The 26,115-nt window shown below is 49.4% G+C and overlaps 1 protein-coding gene across 1 annotated transcript in view; it reads left to right on the forward strand.

The window, feature by feature from the left end:
* The first annotated feature begins 250 nt into the window (after positions 1–250).
* The window catches only part of HUNK (hormonally up-regulated Neu-associated kinase), a 98,618-nt gene continuing 72,753 nt past the window's right edge, over positions 251–26,115 (forward strand). Inside the window, exon 1 of the mRNA XM_059392255.1 lies at positions 251–551. Coding sequence (XP_059248238.1) covers positions 291–551 — 261 coding nt within the window. The 5' untranslated portion in view covers positions 251–290. The remainder of the gene's footprint in view (positions 552–26,115) is intronic.

The raw sequence follows: 26,115 nt of genomic DNA on the forward strand, positions 1-26,115 counted from the left end.
GCTGGCATCAGCCGCCGGACGGGACCCGGCCGAGGTCCCGGGGCGCTGGCAGGGGCCCGGGCGACCCTCCGAGGAAGAACTTCTCGGGGGCGGGTCCCCGGCCTCCGGTCGCCCGCTATTGTCTGCGCGCGGTGCTCGGCGGCGGCCCGGGGCGCGGGAGACGCGGGCCGGGCGGGGCCGGGCCCAGGGCGGCGGCGCAGGAGCCCGGACAGCCGGAGGCGGCGGCGGCGGCGGCGGCGGGGCGGCGAGCGCGGGAGCCGAGCCGAGCCGGCGGGCCGTGGTCGAGCGCGATGCCGGCGGCGGCCGGGGACGGGCTGCTGGGCGAGCCGGCGGCGCCCGGGGGCAGCGGCGGCGCCGAGGACGCGGCCAGGCCGGCGGCGGCCTGCGAGGGAAGTTTCCTCCCGGCCTGGGTGAGCGGCGTGCCCCGCGAGCGGCTCCGCGACTTCCAGCACCACAAGCGAGTGGGCAACTACCTCATCGGCAGCAGGAAGCTGGGCGAGGGCTCCTTCGCCAAGGTGCGCGAGGGGCTGCACGTGCTGACCGGAGAGAAGGTGAGCCGCCCGGGGCGCGGGGTCCCCGGGCCCTCGGGGCGGGAGGAGCGGAGGGGACCCCGCCGGGAGCACTGCGCCGGGAGTCAGGCGGCGCAGTCCCGGCCGGGCCCCTCCCCTCCCCTTTCCCCCTGTCTTTCCTTGCGGGTGGGGAGAGGGGACGAGTCCGTCGCGCGCGCACGCCCCCGCGACCGAGCGACCGGCCTTTCCCGAGGGGCGGAGTGGGGTCGGCTTCCCCGGGGGGCGGCTGGTTTACCCACGAAGCCACCCGCAGCCTTTTTGCTCCTCGAAGGGCGCCGCCTGGTGGACGCCAGCGCGGGGGTGGGGTGGGGTGGAGGTGCTGCGTTCTTGCGGCCCCAAGGGGTCCCGGATGCGTGGAGCGGCAGGAGTCAGGCTGTTGTGTCGCGTGGGCCGTTCCTCTGAGGGTGGGGGAGCCGCTTGGCCAGCCCTTGGGGAAGCTTAGACTCTGATTCCCCTCCTGGGCTTCGGAGGTGGGGCAAGGCCGAGACTCCCAGGGACGTTTTCCACCTGTAGGCTGGCACAGCTAGGGAAGTTTTTCGTGCTCAGATGAGGGTTTTCTGCCTCCCCGCCCCCCGATCTCACCCACCCCTAAGTCCCCCAGCCGTGTCCATCTCCTTCCTCCATCTCTCCTCCATTCTCTTCAGCCACTGGGTGGGAGCTGCAGGCACCGAACTACACACTGGCATCCCCAGGCTTTGGGGTTTGGGAGGTGCCTTCGATCTTCCAGGAAGAAGAGAAAGCAAAGGAAGAGCCCCAGAGACCGAAGGGGCACAGACCCCCCACCAAGAAGTTAGATGGTTGTGAACCCCTGGCCAGGTGTTGCCAGGGTAGCTCTAAGTTGTAACTTGGATCTGCGAGAAGAAACCCAAGATAGGATGACTTGTTTTGCAGGGAGTGGCCCAGACTCTGGGTCACCCCAGGTGGTGAGGCTGCCTGGCAGCTGCCCAAGTTTTGGGGCAAGCTCATGGTCATCTCAGACTCAAGGCTTCCCCTTCTCCTTGTCCCCTCCTCCCCCCCCAAGGCTTGGAGTCTCCCAGCACTGGCCTGGGAGTGGCCCCTTTTGGTGGCTCATTGGTCAGGGAGGGATCAGCATATGGGGTAGAGGGAAGCTGTAGGCTTCCTACCTACCCTTCTGCCCATGGACTTGGGATCCTCTGCGCAGCCTGGGAGTTCCTGGGAGTGCCAGACTGTGGAGCTCCGATTCTAGGGTGAGCTGCCTTGCCTTCCTGTCCCCAGCCTCACCTAACTTTGGTTTTCCTGCTCCTTTTCCCACTGGGTTCGGAAGCCGCTTGCATTTGAGTGCAGGTCTCCATCACCATTGTTGTTTGTCCTCTCTCCCTTTGGTGCTCCCCATTCTGGTGGGGTCCCTTTGTTTTGCATAGGTGGGGTTAGAGGGAGTAGTCTAAAAAGTGCCTCTTGCTTGAATTTCCATGTAAAAAGGGAGTGCACAGAATGAACTCACTGAATTGAGTAACTTTTCAAAGACGTAGAAAAAACACTCCTAACCTCATTCTAGTCCAAGGGGAGCACAGCATACTTTCCTCCTTTGGTTTGCAGTGGGCCGGCCAACTTACACATCCGGCTGGGGTGCACGGCCGAGGCCCCCTCGCCAACTACAGCGGGCTCACTTCCCCATGCCTGGGCAAATTCCTGTTGGCATGGGTAGTAGACCTTTGTTTTTCCTTTGAAACATACAGGATTCTGTCTGGTTGCGCACGTTCCCTCTTGAAACTTAGCAAAAAGAGACGAGACTGGATACTGACAGCATATGGCCAGCATTAGCGGCACATTCATCTCTCCTGGCCGGCTGCTTGGCCTCGGCTGGCTTCTCTCTCCACTTTCCCATGCCCCGTTGTGCCTCCGGCTCCTCACTGGTGTGTTTTGCTCCGTAACATAAGGCTGTTGGCCTTGGCTGAACCAGGTGAGGATGCACTCCGAGCTCAGGCTTCAGGAGCTCCGTGCTGGGCCCAGAGGACAGGCTGGAATGCAGGGAGGTCTTGCCCAAATGGGGTCCAAATGGGCGTTCTGTACCCCTAGGTGTCCATGTTCTTCCTCTCCCGTTTTATCTTTCTTTTCTTTTCTTTTTTTTTTCAAGATTTATTTATTTTAGAGAGAGTGTGCAGGTGAGCTGGTGGGGTGAGAGGGGAGCGGCAGAGGGGGAAAGAGTGAGAATCTTCAGCAGACTCGCTGCTAAGCAGAGCCAGCTGGAGGCTTGAACCCACAACCCTGAGATCACAACCTGAGCTGAAAATCAAGAGTCAGACACTCAGCTGACTGAGCCACCCAGGTGCCCCTTGCCTTAACCTTTCTTAAGTGAATCTCACCCAGTCTCCGGAAGGGAAGGAGACCATTAACTGGCTGTCAAGTTGTCATTCTCGACGGCTTGATTGGCTCTAGTCCTGAGAATCCGTGCTTTGGGAGTACAAGCATCATGAGAAATCTGGATTTTAGTTCACTTAATTGCCGGCTTTAAGGAAACAATGGGTGTGATTCATAGCTTTTATCTCCCAAATCCAACACCTTTAATGCTTAACTAACAGATTAGGGTTTTGGCAGATCGCAGAGATTAAAATGTGTGTGTGTGCGCGAGGGCACACACATGCACGTGCATGCATGACCTTGGGAGGGATTACTGAGTTCACGAGCCCCCATCCGTACTTGCCTTCTGCATATTGTCTTACTAAGCCCAAACGGAGGTGAAGTCAACCTCCTGCTATGTGCAGCCTTGCCCTCTTTTCACAAGGGGAGCAGTGAGAGGGTTTTCAGACTGGCGGAGGGGTACTTACATGAACGTAGCAAGGGGAGACCTTAAGGTGACAGTACCCTGGGGGAAGGGAAGTGAGGTGTCCCTCCCAGGGGGTGATGTGAATGGCCCTTTCCAGCCTCCGCTCCCCAATACTGCCCCCTTTTTTGGGGTGTATACTTTGGATAGAGCCCTCCACTTTCATCCTTGCCTTCCTTTTTTAAAGGACATAGACCACAGCGGGAGGGAAACTAAGTCATGAGCACTGCAGTAAGAAATGGATGCACAGCCCCACGCCGTCCCTGGAGGGGCAGGACCCGGGGCATCTTGTGATGGGGAATCCATTCATGCAAAAGCTGAAAGGTGGGATGGAGAAAGGGAAGAAGAGGGGGTACCCACATTTGGCCTGCCTCACGGTTGCACTCAAACTATGCACTGCATTTTGTGTGATCTGTGCCAAAATCCAGAGTGCTGCTGGTTTAGGTGCATAGGATGAAGGGGTATGTGTGTGTGTGTGTGCGTGTTAATTATGTTTTACCTCGGTGCACATTTCCAGAAAGATTTGGGCAATATCCTCTCTCCCTGGCTTGCTGGGAATTAACGGTCCAAGATGACAGAAAACCATTGTTCCCTGACTTTCATCTCAGCCTTCAATCCTATCTCATCAAGAAGCTTCCTTCAGCCACTGCTGTCTGCTGGGCAGTCTTTTGCCTGCCTTTTTCCTCTGAAGTTGTTTGAAAGTCATTTGGATCAACGAGGCGCTGTTGCTGCTTGAAAAAGAAAGAGTGGGTTTGGGTGACATCTACTTTTGTCCTCCTCTAGCTTTGAGTGGATGTCATCTCTCTTCATATGGCTTTAAAAATAAGTAATTCACTTGGTCATGTGAGATGCTTAACTGGTATGTTCTTAGGGCACAGTGTCTGTGACTCCAGGAAGCTGATGATTGGAGGAGGAAAAGGGACCACAAAATCGGATTTTGAAGAGAATTCACTGTGGCTTTGACAAAGAGCAAAGTTGATGAACGGGGGTATTGAGTGATGACTTTGAAAGACCCAGAGAGGCTGTGCTCGCTGCTCCTGAAATTGGTCCCCAATACCTATGCATTGTATCATTTTGGCACATAATAGGTTATTAGTACATTTTTTTTTAAAGACTCGCTAAAAGAAAGTTGGAAAGGCTGACGGAGAAAAGCATGGTATATTTCAGGTAGAGAGCTAGTTTTAGAGGCAAAGCTACAAAAAAGGGACAGAGGTTGATGCCACAGAGGACCTCCTTTTGTGTTTAAGTCTTTCTGAGATACAAAGTTGGGTACATAAATGATTGGGTAAGATGTTTAAATATCTTGTTCTAACCCTTGGTTAAAAAAAAAAAACCAAACCTGTTTGTCACTTTTGTTGGAGCTATTTCAGGGCTAAAAATAAGGGTTGCCTGCTTCGTAAGTTGCCAATAATTATGCTTGGAGCACGACAGTGCCAGATACCTGGAGTGAAGGAGTTACTAAAAATACAATTTACTATGTTTTGCAGAACAGGAAATATGACTAATTTTAGAGATGGCCTTTTGGCAGATCTGTTTTTAGCAAGTGTTTCTGAAACAAACAGGTGCTAAATCCTATGTATATATATCTATATCTATATCTATCTATCTATATATTTTTTTGAAGTGCTAGAAATTTAGGGGTAATAGCTCCGAGGAACAAGAAATGCTTAGAGAACTGGAAATTCCTATTAATCTGCAGCAGGGATCTCTTGGCAAGAAGGAGGCGTTCGGTGAAAGCACCTGCTCAGCCTGGCGTGCGTGACAAGGCAATGCCTGTAATTTCCGAGATTGGATGCCGCAGTTGCGGCACATTCTTTCTGAACTTCCTGCCCTGTCTCATCTTTTTGAAGTGCGCGTGAAGGGTGGGAATTGGCACGTAGGGCTCCATGCTTAGTGTTCGTCGATGCGCAGGTCCCGTGGGCTTAAAAGGGAGCTTAGGGATCGGCACCACAGTGCTGCGTGGAGCCCACGGAGAGCGGTCCAACCCTCAATTTTCTTTGCAGGTGTTGAGTCACGGGTAAGGGCTGGGGGTCGGGGCTTGAGGACGGAGATCTGCACGCTGGGAGCGAGTGGCAGCTGCGTCGTCTGCCCCAGGGAATGGGCAGGCTCTGCGTGTCCTCAGTGACTGGGTAGTTTGGGCATGAAATATCCTTTCCCTCGGGACATACGCCCCCTCTCCATTATTGGGGGATAACCTGGTGACCTGCTCTCTTGGCTGATGGAAATGCATAGACAAACCTGCAAGCCTTATTCTCAGCAAACTGGCCAGAGCTTTTCTTCTGCTCAGCCTGGGCCCTCCCTGGCCACTTCCACATGCGGACCTGAATTGAATTTTGCGCTCTCTATTGGGGGGCTGCTGTCTGGTAGGGAGGAGGTGAGCCACGGGGCCTGAGTAGGACCCGAGGAGGTTGATAACGTGTTGGAGGGAAGGAAGGGCTACTGCCTCTCCTTGATCACAAGGACCAGCCCTCAGGGGTGTGGTGTAGCGTGTTTTGTGGTTTATCCGGTGTCCTCAGTGCATTTTCTCACCACACGCTTGCAGCGGCCCTGGGCAGCTAAGAAGCCACTTGCTGGGGCTCTTACTCCCTGTACGGATGACGATGACGCGGAGGAATGGGGAGTAGATTTTTTCCCTCTGACCTCCTCTTCTCTCCCCTGAGGGCTGCATAACAAATAACCATAAACCAAGTGGCTTAAATTTATTCCCTCCCAGTTCTGAAGGCCAGGAGTCCTAAATCCACGGGTCAGCCGGGCCGGGCCCCCTCCGGAGAGTCTAGGGGAGGATCCTTCCTTGCTGTTCCTGTTTCTGGTGCTCACTGCCCAGCCTTGGCATTCCTTGGCTTGTGGCTATGTGGCTCCAGGCTCTACCTCCGTCTTCACATGGCCTTCATCCTTCCGTGTGTCACCTCTGTCTCCAAATCTGCGTCTCCTTATAAGAACACCAGTCCTTGGATTTAGGGCCAACCCTGAGCCAGTAGGACCTCGCCTTCCCTTGAGGGCATGCAAAGACACTGTTTCCAATAAGGTCCCGCTCACAAGTGCTGGGAGTGGGGCCTGAACATGTCTTTTTCTGGGACCCAGTGCAGCTTGCAGCGCCCATGAAGACTGTGAGGCTTGTGTTGCCTGGGGTTTCCTGGGAAGCAGGCCTTGAGATGGACAAGAATTTGGTCTCTGGGAGTATCCTCACATGGGGACTTTGGAGGGGAGGGAAGGGGAGGGAGGGGCAGAGCAGCATCGGGCAGGGGGAGGAGTTGGGCTCCAGTGCATGGGGTCTCTGCCCGGGCCATGGAGCTGAGATGGTCTTACACAGGTATCTGAGTTGGTGTGAGGGGACCTGTCACTGGAGGGGGGCTGCCCTGGGAAGGGGGCATGGCCTTGGGCACTTGCCAAGGGCCATTTCTGGGGGGCTCACAGCTGGGAGTCAGCAACAGCAGGGAGGAAATTCCTTAGCCTTGAAGTGGAGGAAGCTGGGAAGCAAGCCCGGTATCTGCGGGACAGCTCTGAACCCATGTCCCATAATCTCAAAGGCAATAGATAGAACTTATGGTGGCTGGCTGAAAAAAAAGAAAAAGGGGACTATTGTGGGAGATGAGAACCGTTAAAGGAGCAGTGGCCCCCTCTTGACTCGGACATAACATGCCCTAAGTGTAAGCACCTGTGTAGAAATACGGCTTGGGCCCCTCGGGCTGTTTTGTCTACCCAAGAAAGCCCCCTGGGGAGCAGTGCTGGTGGCAGGAAGGGCTGGCCTTGGTGTTTGGAATCACAGAGGTCAGCATGACCTTGTCACTCTCTCCCCGCTTACCCCCAAAGAGGCTTTGTCTTCCCTGAAAGTGCTTCTCATCCCCTCCATTAGTTTGCTGGGGCTTTTGTAACCAAGTGCCACCAACTGGATGGCGTCACCACGAAGTTACTGTCATAGAGTTCTGGGGGTTAGGAGTCAAGATCAAGGTGCTGGGCGGAGTTGGTTCTTCCTGAGGGCTGTGAGGGAGAATCCACTCCGGGCCTCTCTCCTTGGCTTGCAGATGGCTGGCTTTTCTCCCTGTGACTCTTCTGTCGACTTCCTCGTATGTGAGTCCGTCTCTGTGTCTGCATTTCCCAGTTTTAGGAGGACACCGGCATGTTAGGTGTCTAATGACTTTAACTTGATTACTTCTGTGAAGACTGCCCAAACAAGGTCACATTCTGAGGCACTGGGGGTTAGCACTTGCTAGGGTCCGAATGCTTGGATCCCCCTAGAATTCATATCCTGATGCCTACGCCCCAGTGTGATCATATTTGGGGGTGGGGCCTTGGGGAGGTGATTAGGCAGGAGGACGGAGCTCCCACGAATAAGACTGGTGGTCTTGTAAAAAGAGACTGCAGAAAGCTCCCTTGACCCCTGCAAGAACACAGCAAGTAAACACAGCACCAGACACCGTACCAGACCCCAAATATGCCAGCGCCTTGATCTTGGGCTTCCAGCCCCCAAACCTGTGAGAAATAAATTTCTGTTGTTTAGAAGCCAACCAGCCAATGGCATTTTATTATAGTAGCTAGGATGGATTAGATAAGGCTTAAACACATGAATTTGGGAGGGGGTGTTGAAATTCAGTCCATAACACTGCCTGACCCCATGGTATGTATTTATGTGTGGATGTGTTTACTGTTTGTCTCCGCCCTGGACTGTCAGCCCCATGAGGACGGGCTCACTGCTCTCTCCCTGGTGTTTAGAACCTGGAACAGAGAAGGTCCTCAGTCAATATTTTTTTTAGTGCATCAGAGAATGCTTTGATGTCTCCCAGGACAGGAGGGCAGGGTCCCGATGACAGTGCCCAAGTTAGCAGGGACTGACTGCCGGCACCGTGTCTCCGCTCCTTGCAGCTCGAGGGTCTGCCTGTGTGAGGATGTGTAGAGGGGATGGGCTGTCCAGGTGGCGTTCCTGGGGAAAAAAATCCCAGCCCCGGAACAGCTGTGCCTTTGGCAGCGATTTAAGGAAGGCACCTAGACATCGGAGCGACAGGTGACCAGCCAGAAGCAAACAAATATTTTGCAATGTCACGGGACTGTTAATGGACCCTCAGCTCTTTCCTGGGAAAATGTACCAGCGCTGCAACAGATGGGCAACGTTGCTATTTGCAAACATACATTTTTTTGGATGTTTCCCATGGAGATATATGGAGGTTTGGATCTGTCTCTTTGACTATAATTTTTTAATAAGTTTATCAGTCTCTGAAGCCAAATGGCTGCCAGAACACTTGGCAATCCTTGCTCCTCTCGCCTGTTCTCTGAGCCGTTGGATGCTTTTTCGTCTCCCTGTTTGCGTTACTTCTTACATTTTTATCTCGTTGTCTTATATCCCATCCTATGGCTTTTTGGTGAGGGGTCTGGCTTTCTTTCAGCCTCTGTTTAGCTACTCTTGTTCCATGACATCCTCTCTTGGTCACTTTGTGCCCTTTGCCCGAGCTCTGTGAATAGAACACGGGAGACGGACGACAGTGATGGGCACTCATGGAGCACGGAGTGGGGTGCTGGGCCACAGAGGGAACACCTGCCCCCTTGGGGAGTCTTGCTGTTTCTGTGGAGGATGAAATTACACTCCCAGCGAATCTTTTGTCTACCTAGAGCAACATAGGCATTTCGGGAACTCCCGAATCACCAAAACTCTACAGGAAAGGAAAGAATGCCTGCTCTTGGCTCTCCCCACGCAGATATAATAATCACGAGCATTTACGGCTCTCATACGGTCTGCTAGGCTGTGTCCTGGATGCTTTGCTGCGTAATGTAATTTCTCCCTTACAGGGGCCTTTTGTGGTAGGTACTTTTGTATTAACTTTGCAGAGTGACCCGCCATCCCGTGGTGCCCAGGGCGCTCTCAAGTTTAGCAATGAAAATCCCACATTTTGGGAAACCCGTCAGATCACGGCAAAACCAGATTTGCTCAAGAGAACAGTTCATCAGAGTGTTGGGAATCCTACCGAGGGTTTTCGAATAAAAGTTTTAGTGAGCAGCTAATCGGGTCATGAGTCAGCAATGAATGACCCAAAGCCCAAAGTCCTGGGCATGGCTGGGGGGTGGTGGGGCGCTGCTTGTTGAGGATGACATTCTCCTTGTGTGGTCCCGGGTAGTGAAGGGTCCGCTTCCCACTGTTCGCTTTACTGTGCCGGGTTCACCGTTCCCTCCGAGTCTTGGAGCATGGGCAGCGATTGTGGTCTGCCACCTTTTATAAGTTCACTAGGACATGAGGACCTTGAGCCTTGCACGCACATGCGTGGGTGTGTATGTGTGTATCCCGTGCACACATAAATATCTATACAGGTACGCCAACGTGTGTGTATCTATATTAAATAGAAAGCACATCATACTATGCTAAATATAAATGCATAATTTTTTAACAGCAGATTTTCTTTTTAAGATTTTATTTAATTATTTGAGAGAGAGAGAATGAGAGAGAGAGACAGAGTGAGAGCACGAGAGGGGCTAGGGTCAGAGGGAGAAGCAGACTCCTCGCTAAGCGGGGAGCCTGATGAGGGACTTGATCCTCGGACTCCGGGATCATGACCTGAGCCGAAGGCAGTCACTTAACTAACTGAGCCACCCTGGCATCTTAGTCTTAGTTTTGGTACCTTTCCTTTGTGTTGGAGGGAGGAAAATCTCCGCGAGGGGAGAGAGGAGTTTGGGTCAAATGGTGAAGTTGCGTTGAAATCCATGTCTTCTGCAGCTCACCAAACAGTCCCTTACAGTCTTCTCGTAAAACTGCCCTCCTGCAAGAGTGAACACAGGTTATTTATTAAAAACAAAGGAAAACACCCAGGGCTTTCACCATCCTTATTATGCAGACCAGCTGGACCTTGACCAGCTTTTTCCAAGCTCTGTCTGGGCTGAGAAGGGGTATCCGAGGCAAATGAAATGAGGAAGTGCCCAGGTGAGTAGGGCAGGCTGGCTGTGGGGTGTGGGAGCGGAATGTTCTAGAATTTTATCGGAGCCTCACGTTAGTGAAACCAAGTAGATACAGGTAGTGTTCTCACGGATGTAATCTGGTTTTCAGTTGGAATTACTGCTGCCCCGATTAGAAGCCTTGCTTTCTAAGTGCAGTCTTTATTCCGGGGTGAAAATTTAATTAGAGAAAGTAGTCTCTGACTCAGTTCTCAGTTGAACATTTGTATTTAGGAATACTAACAACAACAACAAAAAACTTGTTTTGAAAACACTTCTCCAGGTTTCTCAAGTGTCATTCCCACAGGATGACATTTCATTCTATTAAAAACTAACATTTGTGAGCCGTAGTTACAATTTCAAGCCCAATTTGGTGTAATGTTTGAAACGTGAATTTTCCTCTAGAGGGAATGGCTCTATGACTCTTGTACTCTCACCTGATTCATGACTCTGAGATGCCCTTTTCCTAGATCAAGAATGAGGTTTCTTTCTTTCTTTTTTGTCATAGAAGGCCTTTACATTCAAGCATCCGAGAGTATGTGGACTAACAGTTTCTTTCCAATCACCAGACTTAGAAGACTGTCTTCCAGATTTCCAAGGGGCATATTTATTTAAAAATAAATATAAATCATATATTAGAAACCAATTTCTTCAGATGACCAACTGTAAATATTTCAAAAATAATTTTTAAAAGCATTTTTGGGGGCACCTGGTGGCACGCAGTGGGTTAAGCATCTGACTCTTCGTTTCAGATCGGGTTAGGATTTCAGGCTTGTGAGATGGAGCCCAGAGCTGGGTTTCCATGGTCAGTGCAGAGTGGGTGCCAGAGCCTCTCTCCCTCCCCTCTCCCTTGCCCCTCCCCCTCTCCCTGGCCCCTCCCCCTCCAGTTGCCCCTCCCCCAGCTCCTCCCCCAGCTTGTGTGCCTGTGTTGCCCGCACACACAATTACACTCTCAATAAACAAACAAAATATTTAAAAATAAATGAGTAAAACCACTTTTGACCAGGTATTTAAGTGTTTTAAAATTCTTTAAACCAGGTCAGTCACAGGTACATTCCAGAATATCTGAAGTTATTATTCAGTTAGGCCCTGGGCTAATATTTCCTCATCGCCATGCCCTTTTTCTTGCATAGCTACTTACAGACACCCTCTTCATCATCAACTCAGCCCCTTGCCATCACACTACCCTAATCACACTTCATTGTCTACTTCCATTTTTTTTCAGATGCCTTAGAACAATGGTCTTTTTTTTTGTTTTTTGAGTAAACATGAGTTTTTATCTGTGGTTCCTTGTGAGAAATAAACAGAAATACAAAGAGGGAAATAAAAATCAGTCATCATCGCACAACCCAGCAGTAATCGCTGTGAACATTTTTGGGTGTTTGGGTTGCGTACACGTGAGCAGAGCTATGTATACAGATACATGTACACATAGTTTATTTTTTTCCCCTTTGAACCCATTTGCTACAAAATTGAGATTCCAGCGTTCTGATTACTCTCCCCCACCTTAATGTGAGAAGATTTTCTCATGTTGTTAACTATTCTTTTAAAATAAAATAAAATAAAATAAAATAAAATAAAATATCACTTTTTGGTGATAATTAGCATTCCATTATTTAGAGTTACTGTAATTTTACAACCTCGTTCCCAGCTGTTGTCCATTGAGGTTATTTTTAGCATTTCCCTACATAAATGATACTGTGTTACTATCCTTGGATGTACATCAGGAAGCCATTCTTTAGGATAAATACTTAGAAGGCTTTTGGCATATGGCCAAATTGCACTTTGGAAAGATTTTATCAAGTGACACAATCTATGGAAGTGACTTTTAAAAAAGTGCATTTTGGTAATTATTAGGGATAAGCATAATTTGTGTACTTGATTGTACTTCATCTACTCATTATTGCTAATATCCCACCCCCTGTGTTTCTGTTTGTCTTGTTGATTTCTGCAAACTTTTTACATGTTAAGGATATTAGTTGTTTATTTTTGATTCTTTGAAAATATTTTCTCCTAATTGGTCATTTGTCTTTTGACTCATTTTGTGTCTCCTTCTTTTTTGAGGGAGGGCAGATAGAAATTTTAATTTTATCTAGTCCAACCAGTTATTACCCCCCACCCCGGTTTTCTCTTATTTTTTAAGCTTAAGTAAACTAGAGTGTTTGTTACTAGTTTGGCTTTATAAATTTCTTATTGCTAAATAGTATTAAGACTCTTGCCAGTGTTTCATTGTTGTGTGCAGAAAACTCTTTGTGTTGTTGGGTGGGAATTTTTTGACTCTATTTTTTACCTAGTTGCAGTGGAATCTAATGGTATCATGAACTAAAGCACAGGCTTTAGGGGAATGCCTATCTTGGGTCCCTATCACCTTTCTACTACTAAGCTGTGTGATCTTGGGCAAGGTATTCAAAGCCTCCAGACTTCTGTGTCTACAAAATGTTAATAACTCTGGACGCTTGGGTGACTCAGTCGGTTAAGCCACTGCCTTTGGCTCAGGTCATGATCCCAGGGTCCTGGGATTGAGTCTCATATTGGGATCCTTGCTCAGTGGGGAGCCTGCTTCTCTCTCTGCCTCTGCCTGCCACTCTGCCTGCTTGTGCTCTCTCTCTCTCTCTCTGACTAAATAAATAAATAAATAAAATCTTAAAAAAAGTTAATAACTCTAGGTATTCAATGGGGATTTGATATTTTATATATATTTATATATACCTGAACATAGAAACATATATATACATATAGATAATGCATATACATATACATGTATGTGATGTACATATATATAATATGCAGTGTACACAAATATATTTTATATATGTATGTGTGTATAAAGCACATATTTATTCTGAAAATATATTCAGTATCGGCGCACCTGGGTAACTCAGTGGGTTAAGCCTCTGCCTTCGGCTCAGGTCATGATCTCAGGGTCCTGGGATCGAGCCCCACATCAGGCTCTCTGCCTCTCTGCCTACTTATGATCTCTATCTGTCAAATAAATAAAATCTTAAAAAATACATATATATATTCAATATTATGTCAGTGAACAAGTGGCAGTTGGTTATTCTCTTCTGTTAGACTTTCACTTTTGTATTTAACCTTAAGGTAGGTGTGAATGAGGCTTTTTCAGATGGTGAGAAATAGATGCTCACTGAGTTTATCATGGATGATGGAGTTTTTTTTAATGGTGTCTACAAGAGACTCATTTTTTAAAAATTAATTATTTTTATTAACATATAATGTATTATTTGCCCCAAGTCTGTGAATCGTCAGGCTTACACAGTTCACAGCACTGGGTGACGGAGTTTTCTTTTAGGTGTGAAGGGAAGTGAGGAAGATTAGGGCTGTGCTTCTCAGGGCTGCAGTCAACACCTCCCTGAGGACCTGATGGGCCACTCAGCACCCCAGGGGGCCTAGATGCCTGCATTCCTAGGATCCCACTTCCCTCCTCTCTCCTCTGCCTGGAGCTTCCAGCAGCTTCTATGGCTAGTTGAGAATATTCCTTTGGCCACCCTCCTCTCTGCCTCACAGCTTGGTACTATTGATGGCTTCTCTGCTGATTGGTTTTTACTTCCAGCACTTTCTGAGTATTACTGGATCCCTTACCTTTCTTAAATTGGTGACAGAGTGCTAGGAAGGTATGATCGTTGAATCCTTACTGGCCTTACTTTCTGGTCACCTTCTCGGGACAGAGCAGCCTTTAACAGTAGGAAGTTATTTTAACGATGAAAGAAAGAGGAAATCTAATGGTAATTCCCCACCGAGTTATCAGATCGGTATGGTGTGGAAAAATTTATTGGACAACTTAATTCCCGATGTTTTGGTTTGGTAGCCAACTCTGTACTCAGCACTCAACAAAACATGTTCCTGTCTTTAGGGGTTATGATTTCTTCTACATTTGTGGTTTTGAAGATACCACGCTACGTTTGCCCACTGGCTCTCTGTTAGAAGTCCCCGTTATTTCTGCTGTGATCTAAGACCTCTTTAGATTCCAGGACTGGGATGAGGGTTTTGTCTTGGACTGTTATCGCCAAAATTTCTGTGTTTCCGGCTCTTAGAGTATCTCACAAACTTCCCCCAACCCAAAGGCTCCTTTATGCATGTACCTTTTCAGCCACATTTGGCTGCCAGTTTGGTCCCAGGATGTGCGAATAGACTATCGATTGTTTCCTGCTGCCTTTGGGACAGGAATACTTCTTGAATTAGGGCTAATTTTGGAGTTTAAGTATTAAATGTCAGATTTTGAGGAAAGCATGTCTGAGATCTCTTTGTTGTGGAAGAGAAGGTCATGTAAGGCTTAGGGGAAGGGAGAGGAAAACAGAAAAAAGCTGATGACTTCTTGCTTTTTGAAATCATTCCCTCTACACCCACGGAAAACCCTTCCCATTTTCAGAATGTCCTTTTAAAGATAGATTTCCTAATCTAAAGCCATTTGCTAGGTGTACTATGAGGTCAGAATGGTCACTGCTGGAGAAGTTTTCCAGTTGTAACCAATTTTTTTTAAAAAAGCGTTATCTCGGGACACCCAGTGACTGAGTTGTTTGAGCACGCCATTGTTGGTTTTCGGCTCAGATCATGATCTCAGGGTCCTAGGATTGAGCCCCACGTCAGGCTCTGCACTTAGGGGGGGAATCTGCTTGAGATTCTCTCTTTCCCTCTCCTCCTGCCCCTCCCCCCACTTGGACGCATGCTCACCCTCAAATAAATAAATACATCTTTAAGAAAATGAAAAAAGCATTATCTTGGGGCGCCTGGGGGGGCTCAGTTGGTTGAGCAACCAATTCTTGATTTGGGCTTATGATCTGGGAGTCAGGAGATGGAGCCCCATGTGGGGCTCTGTGCTGGGTATGGAGCCTGCTTGAGATCCTTCCTCTCTCTCTCCTTCTGTACCCAACCCACTCGAGCTTTCTTGTGTGCTCTCTCTCTCTCTCTCAAATAAATAAGTAAATAAACCAATAAATAAAATCTTTTTTTAAAAAAAGCGTTATCTTTACTTGGTCATTGGAGATGATCATGTGTCTTTTCATTAAAACATTTATTGATTGCCTTCTTTATGCAGAGCTGCTGGGAACCAGTATGGGCTTTTGTGTGAATTAGAAAAAGGTATGACTAGGCAGACCGTTTCGAAAAAGGTGTCCCCTCTGGTAGACCAGTTGGAAAAAGGGGCTTCCTCTAAGTGGCTGTGGCTCCATGATGCCTGATTTGGTAAGCAGAGTATTTCGGGGGGAAAAATTTATATATACATCAGAGCATACAGGATGGCAAGCCAAGCAAGCCTGGGTTTCTGTCCCAAATGGCCTCCTCCGTGTTTGTGGTTTTGTGTTTGGGTGTTTGAAATTTTTTTTTTAAAGATTTTATTTATTTGACAGAAAGATCACAAGTACCAGAGAGGCAGGCAGAGAGAGAGGGGGAAGCATACTCCCTGCTGAGCAGAGAGCCCGAGGCGGGGCTCGATCCAGGACCCTGAGATCATGACCTGAGCTGAAGGCAGGGGCTTAACCCACTGAGCCACCCAGGAGGCCCTGTTTGGGTGTTTTTGTGAAAGAAAGGCACAAGAATCAGATCTGCTCTCAAAGTACACTAGATCCCAGAGTGGGAATGGAGCTGTGAACCCCACACAGAACTTACAGCCTTACGGTGAGAATTTTTCCTTAAAGAGTGACAGAGTAAGTGTCCTCGGGGGTTTTAGAAAATCTTAAGTAAAACTGCAGACTCAGTCCTGGTGCCCGTTCGGAGAAGCCCACTTCATTGCTTTGCCGGAGAAGAGAAAGATAAGCAAGATGAGAAACAAATTCAGGTCTGTTTGAGTCACTCACTGCCCAGGAGACATAAGACATACTCCAGCAAATGTAACAGTTAAGATCTTGGGGGAAATGCCCTTCGCTGGAGCCTCAAGCCCTGTGACCCCGTCTGTCTCCGGAGTCATCATTCAACCTGATGGAGGGGCCCGGGGCTGAGACTTCCTGTGTGTCGAGAGCTATAGCAGCTGCTCGGCTGGGGCCTGGGAGCCCCTGCTCTGGGAGCTCCAAGAGAAAAATCCCCCCCATGTGCTGATCGTTCATCAGTCCCCTCTGCACAGTTCCTTCCTTGGATGGGTAAATAGTGTGACAGCTTAATAAAGGGTCAGTGACCGTTGCTTGCCAGTGGAGAGAGTCAAAAGCAAGGGTCTTTCAAAAGTGGTGTTTTTTTTTTTTCCCCTCCCTGGAAAGGCTCATGATGGTTTTGGGTTTCTCTGTGTGTAATCTGAGAGGCTCATCCATCTTGGTGTGACCGAGGAAAATTTCAGCATTAGGAAAGTGACTTCTGATTTATCACAGACAGCTGGGTGGGCTGTGCCTCACTGGTGCCCGGGCAGAAGCAGCCTTTTAAATATGGCGGTTCAGCCTGGCTTCTGTGTCCGGAAGGGCTCGTGAGCTGGTGTCTGGTGTTTTGTGGGGCTTGTCAGGCTGCCGTTGGCCTGAGAATCCCCACGTGGAGGCTCACGTCTCGCGTCTGTGTTTGTTGAGGCTGAGTGGGGTCCCCCCAAATTCCTACGTTGGAGTCCGCACCCCTGGTTACTCAGAATGTGACTATATTTGGAGATGGGGCCTTGAAAGACGTGATTATGGTAAAATGAGGTCAATTTGACTGGTGTCGATCTAAGAAGATGAGATTGGGGCACAGACACACACATAGAGGGAAGACCATGTGAGGACACAGGGAGGGGGCGGCCATCCCCCAGACCAGGAGAGCGACCTCAGAAGAAGCCAGCCCTGCCGACACCTCGCTCTTGGACTTCCAGCCTCCACGGCTGTGAGAACATAAGTGCTGTTGTTTAAGCCCCCAGTCTGCGACATTTTGTCACCGTGGCCCAGCAAACAAACACAGTGATTATCTACCCCTATTTGCTGGGGGTCCCGAGCGCCAGGGCCAGCCTCAGGAATCACACTGGGCTGCTTCCCTCTAGTCAGTGGTGTTGGATCCACGTAGGATAATGCCTGGAAACAACCCCCTCCCTCAGTAAGGAAGTTAATGTTGCTGATTGAACTCCGGGTTTGTTTTTGTCGAGTGATGCCATGTGCTGTCTGATTCCATGTGGGAATAGTTCAGTCAGTCAATCAACCAAGCAACCCCCTGAAAAGTTTGTGAACTCAGTGCCAAGAGTATTTCTGTTTTCCTGATATATTTACTTTCTGTAGCCTTCAGAAGACTAAAGTGTTTTAAATTTCTAAAGGAATTTCTTTCTTTTTTTCTTTTTTTTTTCTTTCGGAGAGCAAGAGAGAGCACGGGGGAGGGGCAGAAGGAGGGAGACAGACCGTGGGGAGGTAGAGCTCACAGAAATACAAATGAGCCGAGGGGGGCTGGGGAAGATGGAGGACACGAGTCACTGCTAAGACTGGACAGGAGCAGCGGGGAAGACGGAGAGGGCGATCAGGAGGCACCGTGCTCAGTGGCTCTGAACTGGGCATGAAGCATCCTCTGATGGCTTGGAATTCTCTCTCTCTCTCTCTGTGTCTCAAACAAACCAATATATTTGGTTCTGAAGGCTGGAAGTCAAAATCAAGCTGCCACAGGTTCCTTCTGAGGGCTGTGAGGGAGAATCTGTTCTAGGTCTTTCTCTGGCCTCTGGTAGACTCTGGTATCTCTTGGCTCATAGAAGGCATTTTCTCTGCATATTCCCTCTGTGTGTGTGCCTGTCTGTGTCCAAATGTCCCCCCCCCCTTTTTTTTTTAAAGATTTTATTTATTTATTTGACAGAGATCACAAGTAGGCAGAGAGGCAGGCACAGAGAGAGAGAGGGAGGAAGCAGGCTCCCTGCTGAGTGGAGAGCCTGATGCAGGGCTGGATCCCAGGACCCTGGAATCATGACCTGAGCCAAAGGCAGAGGCTTAACCCACTGAGCCACCCAGGTGCCCCCAAAGTCCCCTTTTTATAAGGACACAGTCATACTGGGTTAGGGCCCACCCTAATGACCTCCTCTTCTCTGAACTTTGCCATCTGCACAGACCCTCGTTCCAAATGAGGTCACGTATCCATGGGTATGGGGGGTTAGGACTTCAGCGTGTTTGGGGGAGACACAATTCAGTCCATCACCGCCTGCTAGGCTTTCTCCCCTTACCCTGTCTTATTCATTCACTAGCCCCAAATGGCCTTGGGACCCTCCAAACAAAGAGCAAGAGACAGGCAAAGTCAAGGGGACAGTGAAGGAGGTGGAGTGCTTGGGACCAAAAGGTCCACTGCCCAGGCGTTGGGTTCCCTGGGTGTTGGGTGGACAGAGCTTCTCGCACCTTCCATGGGGTGTCATCGCCTCCGCTCCCCATCGTCTAGCTTTCTGAGACACTGAACTTGCTAGGGGTGCTTGGGCTCATCCCAGAGTGACAGTGCCCTTGGGTAGAGAGAGGCATGGGGGACCAGTGTTGCTTCCATGGAAAGGCAAAGAGGTGAGCAACACAGGGCAGTATTTCTTAGCCTTATTGTTTCCCTGCCTGACCGCGGTGAATCCCCACCGGGCACATTCATTTTATGTTTTGTGGTTATTACAGTACTTGGTGTTATTAGGGCAAAAGCAGGTGTGTTGAACATGGGTTTTGCGAGCTCTCTTTTCTTCGGGACTCTCGAGGCCTGTGTCAGTCACCCTCACAGTGAAGTCGAGCATCGGACTTTGCTGTGGGGTGGGATGGAGGTTTCTGGAAGCGAGAAGAGAGACCGATTGTGAGACCACTTGGTGTGCAGCAGTGAACTTGGGAGGGCAGAGAGCAAGGGCGGCATCGGCCGCTCCTGGAAGAGGCTGGTTTGAAAGCAGATCCCTTAATATCCACGCAGCGTTCAGCCGGTGTGGCTTGTTAGTTGGTCAGGGGTCCCGTGGGGACACCATTTGTGAACTGACTGTCCTTTATGGCTTCGTGTTGCGCACATTTATAATGTATGTTATAGCGGAGACAGCTTTAATGATGCTGAATTGCTCTGAAGTTATCACGCCCCTCCCCCTGCTCTCTATAGGTACAGGAGCAGGAGCTGAGACGCTCCCCCCCCCCCCCCGCACCGATGCTATGGGGGAAGTGATTTTAAGGCTGACGGCGATTTCCTGGTGAACCTTACTTAGATCTTCTGTTCTCACCCTCTGTGTTGCTTTCCTGGCCTCGCTGTAACAGCACCACGAACCAGGTGGCTTAGAACAATAGAAATTCCTGGTCTCCTGGCTCTGGAGGCTAGTGGTCTGAATGGGCCCCACTTCCCCCGAAACCTGTGGGGGACCATTCCTTGCCCCTGTCCCAGCTTCTGGTGATTTGCCAGTAGTCCATGGGTGTCCCTTTGCTTGCAACGGCCTCACTCAGGCTCCCTCCACCTTCCCAATGCCTTCTCCTCATGTCTCTTCGTTTAAGGACACTGGCCTCGTTGGATCAGGGACCCTTCCCGTCTGACCTCACCTTGCTGGAACTAATGACACCAGCAATGAGCTCGGTTCCAAATCAGGTCCTGTTGGGAAGGACAGAGACTTTCGACGATCACGTGTCTTTTTGCAGGGACCTAATTCGACCCCTAGTACATTGCAAACCTAATTCGCTGCGGCCCCCGAGCCCAGTGCCTCCCCATCTCTCCGTGCTCCCCTGCTGCTCCCGTCCGGCCTTAGCACCGACTCATGTCCTCCGTCCTCCTCAGCCTCTCTCGGGTCCTTCGCGGCTCCCGTGGGCTCTAGGTCCACGTTGCTGTTCGATGTCACCTCCTGCTGACCCGCCCCTGGGCCACGTTCGGGTTGAGTCCTTGGTAATCCCCCGCATCTCCCGTTGCTCGCGGCCATAATCCATCTTAACCACTTTGAAATGACTCTCATCATGCTATAGCCTGCTTAAAAAAACCCCCCAGACCCTGGACTGGTTGGTTCCCTTACTACACAGTGAATTCCCCCTTCCGGTGCCTGCACTCAGGGCTCTCTGTTCAGTCCTTGGTCAGTGTTCTCGTTTCTGGCTCACCCCCACTCGTGCTGGTCCTGCCAAAGGTTCTCTGTCCTCTGAGTGTCCCTCTTGGGGTCCCGCCGGCCCCCTCCTGCCCGCCTGCCCTTAAAGACCACCGAGATGCCCCTTTTTCCAAGGGCCGGCCCCGCTGTGCGCAGCCTGCCGCATTGTCTCTGTCTCACCTGCCCTGTCCCCTCCGCTGTTCCCTGTGCGTTGTGGACATTAAGTAAGCGGCCCTTTGCTTGCTTGCCAATTTGTCCGATTATTGAGGTAGAACCACGTTTCAGGCAGAGAAAGGAAACGGTCTCGTCGGTGCCTGGCCTGAGGCTTCCCACGGGGTGGTCTTTGGGCCTCTCTGCAGAACAGAGGTCTGTCTTCCTGTGGAAGTTCTGGCTGCATTTCTAAGGCTTGGTCACGGTCCAGAGGTTTCCTCTGGACAACATCCCTCTGTCGAGTCCTGTGTGACACCTAAGTTAATCAGTACTGTGGAAATGGGCCTTTATCCAAAGTCAGCTGCCAGTTGATTGTGGTTTATGTTTAACTTTTTGATGGATTGGATGCAGAGCGGCTGGGAAGAATTTCCTGGGTGTCAGAATGGAGGGGATGCAGGTGACCTTAGAGTCCTGTGTTTGTGTTCTGGGGCTGCCATTAACTAAGGACCACAGCCCTGGTGGCCTAGAACAACAGAGACATCTTCTCACGTAGCCCTGGAGGTCAGAAGTCTGTGATCAAGGTGCATCTCTCCCAGCTTCCTGTAGCTCCTTGATTTGTGGCAACATCCCTGTGACCTCCGTCTTCTCCCTGCCTGTGTGTCTCTGTGTCTCCATTTGCCCCCTTGAAGGCCACCAGCCATATTGGATTGCCCCTCCCCCCATACCTCATTTTACCTGATTTTATCTGCAACAGCTCTGTTTCCAAAGAAGGCCACATTCTGAGGTACTGGGGGTTGGGGCTTCAACGTGAAATTTTGGCAGGCGGGGGTGGGGGTGATGGCACGCAACTCAGTCCTTCAGTACCCAGCAGCCAGTCTCTTGTGAGCCTGGAGCCTGTTGGACTTGGGTGAGGTGCTGAAGCTTGCCACGTCAGGGAGCTGTTTCTTCAGAGAAGATGGAGCTGAGAAGGGGGGTGACCGTTCTGTCCACGCCGTTTCCTTCCTGTCCCTGGGAGAGCCACCCTGGGTCTGCTGTGGGTGGGGTCCCAGCTGTTCTGCCCCGTGGGGGCGTCACGCTTGCCGGCAAGAGTGACCAGCCTGGTCTGGGGGAGGCAGGCAGGGGTCAGGCCTGCTCTCCTGGTCAAAGGGGACCAGTAGGACCTCCCAGGGAGAGCTTTTGAGAGCTCAGAGATAAGGACCTAACATCAGTCACATCTGTGTTTAACTAATGCTTAAACTTGTAACTCACTCTTCTCTGTTTACACTGTCAGGCCGTTTCTTCCTCTGTTCACCAAGTTCTGATGATCGGGGTGATTGAACGATGCCCTTGATGTCATGCAGGTCTCATGAAGCAGTGGAAGTATGTAGAGATTTGGGAATTATGCTTTTATAGTGATCCATGTTGATAGGAGGATATGTTTTTATTTTTCTTGGTGGAGCCAGTTACGTTAATCAGCCTGGGTTAGCCCAGCTTGGTCCCCAACCCCGATCCCATGGTCCCATCTACACGATGAGAAGCAGCTTTGCTATGGGTTGGGAGTCAAATCCAGGCTGTACCATGGCCCAGCAGGGCGATGTCCATTTCTGAATCTGCGTAAACCAAGAGCTTGCCCTTCTGTAAAAAGGGAGAGCAAGAGGGTCTTCTCCGTAAGGCTGTGGGAGCTTCAAGGGACAATGTACGGACTGAGTCTTGTGGAGTCTTGCTTGTTGAGTGCTTGCTAAGTGGGGCTAGTCCCCAGCTGAGATTTATGTGGCTTGGGGACGGTGGTCCATACATGTGCCTTTTTATTTGTTTTCCCACTAAGCAGTTGACAGAGAAATGGCAGTTGTCCAAATAGCTCATTAATTTTATCCTTATAGGTAACTAAACTATGTAATTTGGATCACTAAATGGATCCCCAGTCGCCTGATTATTTCTCTAGCTTAAGTTTCAGACAGTTGTCTGCCTTGATCGTTCGATTGATCTGGACCGTGGAGACCCAGGCCTAATTACAACATGAATTTTTAATGCTATTCCGCTATTAGTTAATCTTTTCTTGATGTAATGAGAAAAATGTGTTCAATATAATGAGATTATCACTACTGATCTACTTTACAAAGCTATGGTAGCAGATCAAAATGTCTAGCTTTTTGTTTGCTTGTTTTGTTTTTTTGATGGAGAGGGAGAGGCGAGCTTTCCACCCAGTCTGTCTTGTCTCCTATAAAAGACACTATTAACATCTTCCTAGCCTGATTTTGACATAACAAAGCTCGATTAATTTTGATGGAGGAAGTAGATAACTGGCACTTGACCCAAATTCGCAGTAGGGACCCGAGCACAGGATATCACAAACCGAGAATCATAACCCCAGTCCTAGGAACGCGTCAGGGAAAAATTTTAAAGAGGCACATCGGAATTTAAAATGTATTTTCAGAGTTCATGATCACAGACTTTTAAGTGGGAAACATCCTTTTGAAGTCAATGATTGCTCTCTTGAAATGATTCTCTTTTTGGACTTGACTATATAAATATTCATGTTGCTGTACGTGTATATTTAATATTGCTTCATTAGTTACTTTTTTTTTGCCATTGGAATAGGAAAAAAATGCTTGGGAGGTACTGAAAATAGTGTTAAATTGAAGACAATTTTCATTCTTGGCCGAACAGATTAACTTATTCTTGCCAAAAAAATAACCTTTTATAGCAGGCACTTGACTAAATGATGAATAAAATGTCTACATCTTACAAGGATTCTGAACATTGATATCCTGTGTAGAATCAGAATGATTGTGCCAGTCGGGGAGTTGCCACACTGTGTCACCCCAGGCAAGTTCCCAAAACCTCTGCTAAATATAGTTAAGCCCCTCTCGTTAATGGAAACAAAATGGAACTCCCAATCCTTTCTTAAATGGTCACATTTTCAGAGGGATTGGCTAAGAAAAATGTGCACTTTCACAAATGAGGGGTTTTAGAGAAAATAAGAGAAAGGTTTTTTTTTAAGTGAACTCTTTCTGAAACACACTGACATTTAAGGAAACTCAACAATAGCAACAGAAGTACAGCCCCGATGGGCATGGGTGTGACCTTCCCAGTTCATAACTTGCAGTCACTGCAAGAGGCTTGAAGACCTCTTCAAGGAAGATGGAGCCAAAAACCAGTTCTATTTCTTCCTAGAACCATCTCGAGTTCCTCCCATTCCTGTAAGCTAAACAAGTAATCACGGCTCTCTACCTGAGTATTCAGGTCGTGACTGTTTGCCACAAAGAACTGTTTTTGTTTGTTTGTTTGTTTGTTTAAAATGGTCAAAGATTGAAATTCTGGCAGATTTCTGACATGGATCTTCTTTAGGAAATCTTTTTGGTTCTACGTTTGCTGCCCCTTTCTGTCTCTGATTACTTTTTTTTTTTTTTTTGCTGAACCTTAAATGGACAAATGGTAGAGAGTAGAAAGCATATCTAGCTGACGTTTCCTAAACTTCATGACTTCATGTATCACTAAAAGCAGCCAAAAAAGGAAAGAGAAGAAAAGGAAGAAAATCCACCATGCTGCATGCAAATAAAAAGATGGCGGCCTCCTTTTCCAAAGAGAAGCAGGAAGTAGATGTCCAAAGACCTAAAAGCTATGCTCATTTGTCGTAAATTTAATAACTGGGTGCCTGGGTGGCTCCGCTGGTTAAGTGACTGCCTTTGGCTCGGGTCATGATCCTGGAGTCCTGGGATCGAGTCCTGCATCAAGCTGCCTGCTTGGTAGGGAGTCTGCTTCACCCTCAGAGCTCCCCCTTCTCATGCTCTCTATCATTCTCTCTCTCACTCTCTCATGTAAATATATGAAATCTTAAAAAAAAAAAAAAAAAAGAGAGAAGTTAATAACCTAGAGTAGTAAGTATTTTGAAACTCACAAGCAGGGAAAACAGGTGACAAAGATAAAAAGAAACCAAGCGCTGTGATGACCGGAACGGAGTTTGCTCAGCTCGCACTACCTCCCCCTTGCAAGTGTTGGTGAGTCTCCTTTGGGCTTGTTGGTTGCTTCCTTTCTTAATACTCCCATTTGTGAGACATTGTCTTGGTGGGGGTTACAGGCCGAGTTGCCTCCGCCACAGAATTCACACGTTGAAGTCCTAACCTCCAGTAGGGCAGATTGTGACTATATTTGGATTTGGATCTATAAAGAGGTAATTACTGTTTTGTTTTGTTTTTTTTTTAAAGATTTATTTATTTATTTATTTATTGGACAGCCAGAGATCACAAATAGGCAGAGAGGCAGGCAGAGAGAGAGAAGGAAGCAGGCTCCCTGTGGAGCAGAGAGCCCGATGTGGGGCTCGATCCCAGGACCCTGAGACCATGACCTGAGCCGAAGGCAGAGGCTTTAACCCACTGAGCCACCCAGGCACCCCAAGAGGTAGTTACTTTTGAATGAGGTCATTAGGGTGAGCCCTCATCCAGTCTGACTGGCGTCCTTATGCAAGGAGATGAGGACACGCCAGGCGCGGAGGGAAGACGTGTGAAGACGCAGGTAGAAGGCAGACATCTGTGGGCTGCGGAGCCAGGCCTCAGAGCGGACCAGCCCTGCTGACACTTGCATCTCAGACTTTTGGCCTCCAGGAGTGTAAGAAAACAAATTTCAGTTGCGTTTAAGCGGTTTATACTATAGCAGCCTCTGCAAACGAACACACTGGGGGAGATTTATTAAAACGACGGAAAGAACGAGCTGTATTTAAAGAAGGAAACAAGAGTCAAGCCCTTGGGGGGGTTCGGGTTTCAGCCAGGCCTTCTCCCCGCAGTCCCCATCCTGTGCACACATGCGTGCGAACACGCACACACCTCCCACCGAGTTCCCTTGTTATTTGCTTGTGAATTCCTTGCCCTTCCTAAAAGCCATTATCTGCTGTCGGTGGAAGGCGAGCGTTCGATATTCCCGGCGAGTGGAACGGAGGCCGGGAGGATTTATGGTGTCATTGCAGCAGCACAAATTCTGCTTTTATCCAGACTGACACCATAAATGTACATGTATAAATCAGAGCGGAGTGGAAAAAAGACCTGGCTTTCTCTTCCTGATGAACACAGGCACTGGGGCTGGCCCTGACATTCAGCGCGTGATTTAAGCAGAAGGGGAAGGAAGCCAGCCGCAGACGTCTGTTGAGGACCTCATGGGAAAGGGTCACCAGCAGGCCCCGGGGGCCGGAGATGGGAGGGCTCATAAGGGTTCCTGTGCTCGGTTAATGCACAACTATTATTCGACTCCCCTTTCCTGGAGCACCCCCCTGCCCCCCCCCCCCCCACTGGGCCTTTGCCCTTCCCCACTTTGTGCAGAGCCTTTGCACCTGGAGGAGCCCAGCCCTCCGGGTTTCCAGGACACAAGCCCCTCTCCCCGAGCACCGCCGACGTTCGTTTTCTGCCCCATGAGCGCTATCTGCAGAGATCAATCATAGCCTCTCCAACCGTGTTTTCGCTGTGTTTGCTCAGTTGTAACTACAGCTAATGAACGGGTATTGTGTCCCGAGCTCTCGGTGCGATGCACCTTGGCCGCTGTTATTGCCCCGTCAGATGAGCAATCTGAGGTTTATTGGGGTCAGGTTTTCTTTTTGTCCAGGATCTCTTAGTGCTGGGCCTCCTTCCTTGGGTTGGTCCTCAACGATGTGAGGTAGTTGAGAGGGACACAAAGCAGGAGAGACTTTGAACTGTAGGAAGCAAAACTGAGGGTTGCTGGAGGGGGGGTCGCCGGGGGGATGGGACAACTGGGGGATGGGCGTTAAGGAGGGCGCGTGACGGAACGAGCGCTGCGTGTTACATCAAATG

The sequence above is a fragment of the Mustela nigripes genome, chromosome 2 (assembly GCF_022355385.1).
Source record: "Mustela nigripes isolate SB6536 chromosome 2, MUSNIG.SB6536, whole genome shotgun sequence".
In the NCBI taxonomy this organism is placed as follows: domain Eukaryota; kingdom Metazoa; phylum Chordata; class Mammalia; order Carnivora; family Mustelidae; genus Mustela; species Mustela nigripes.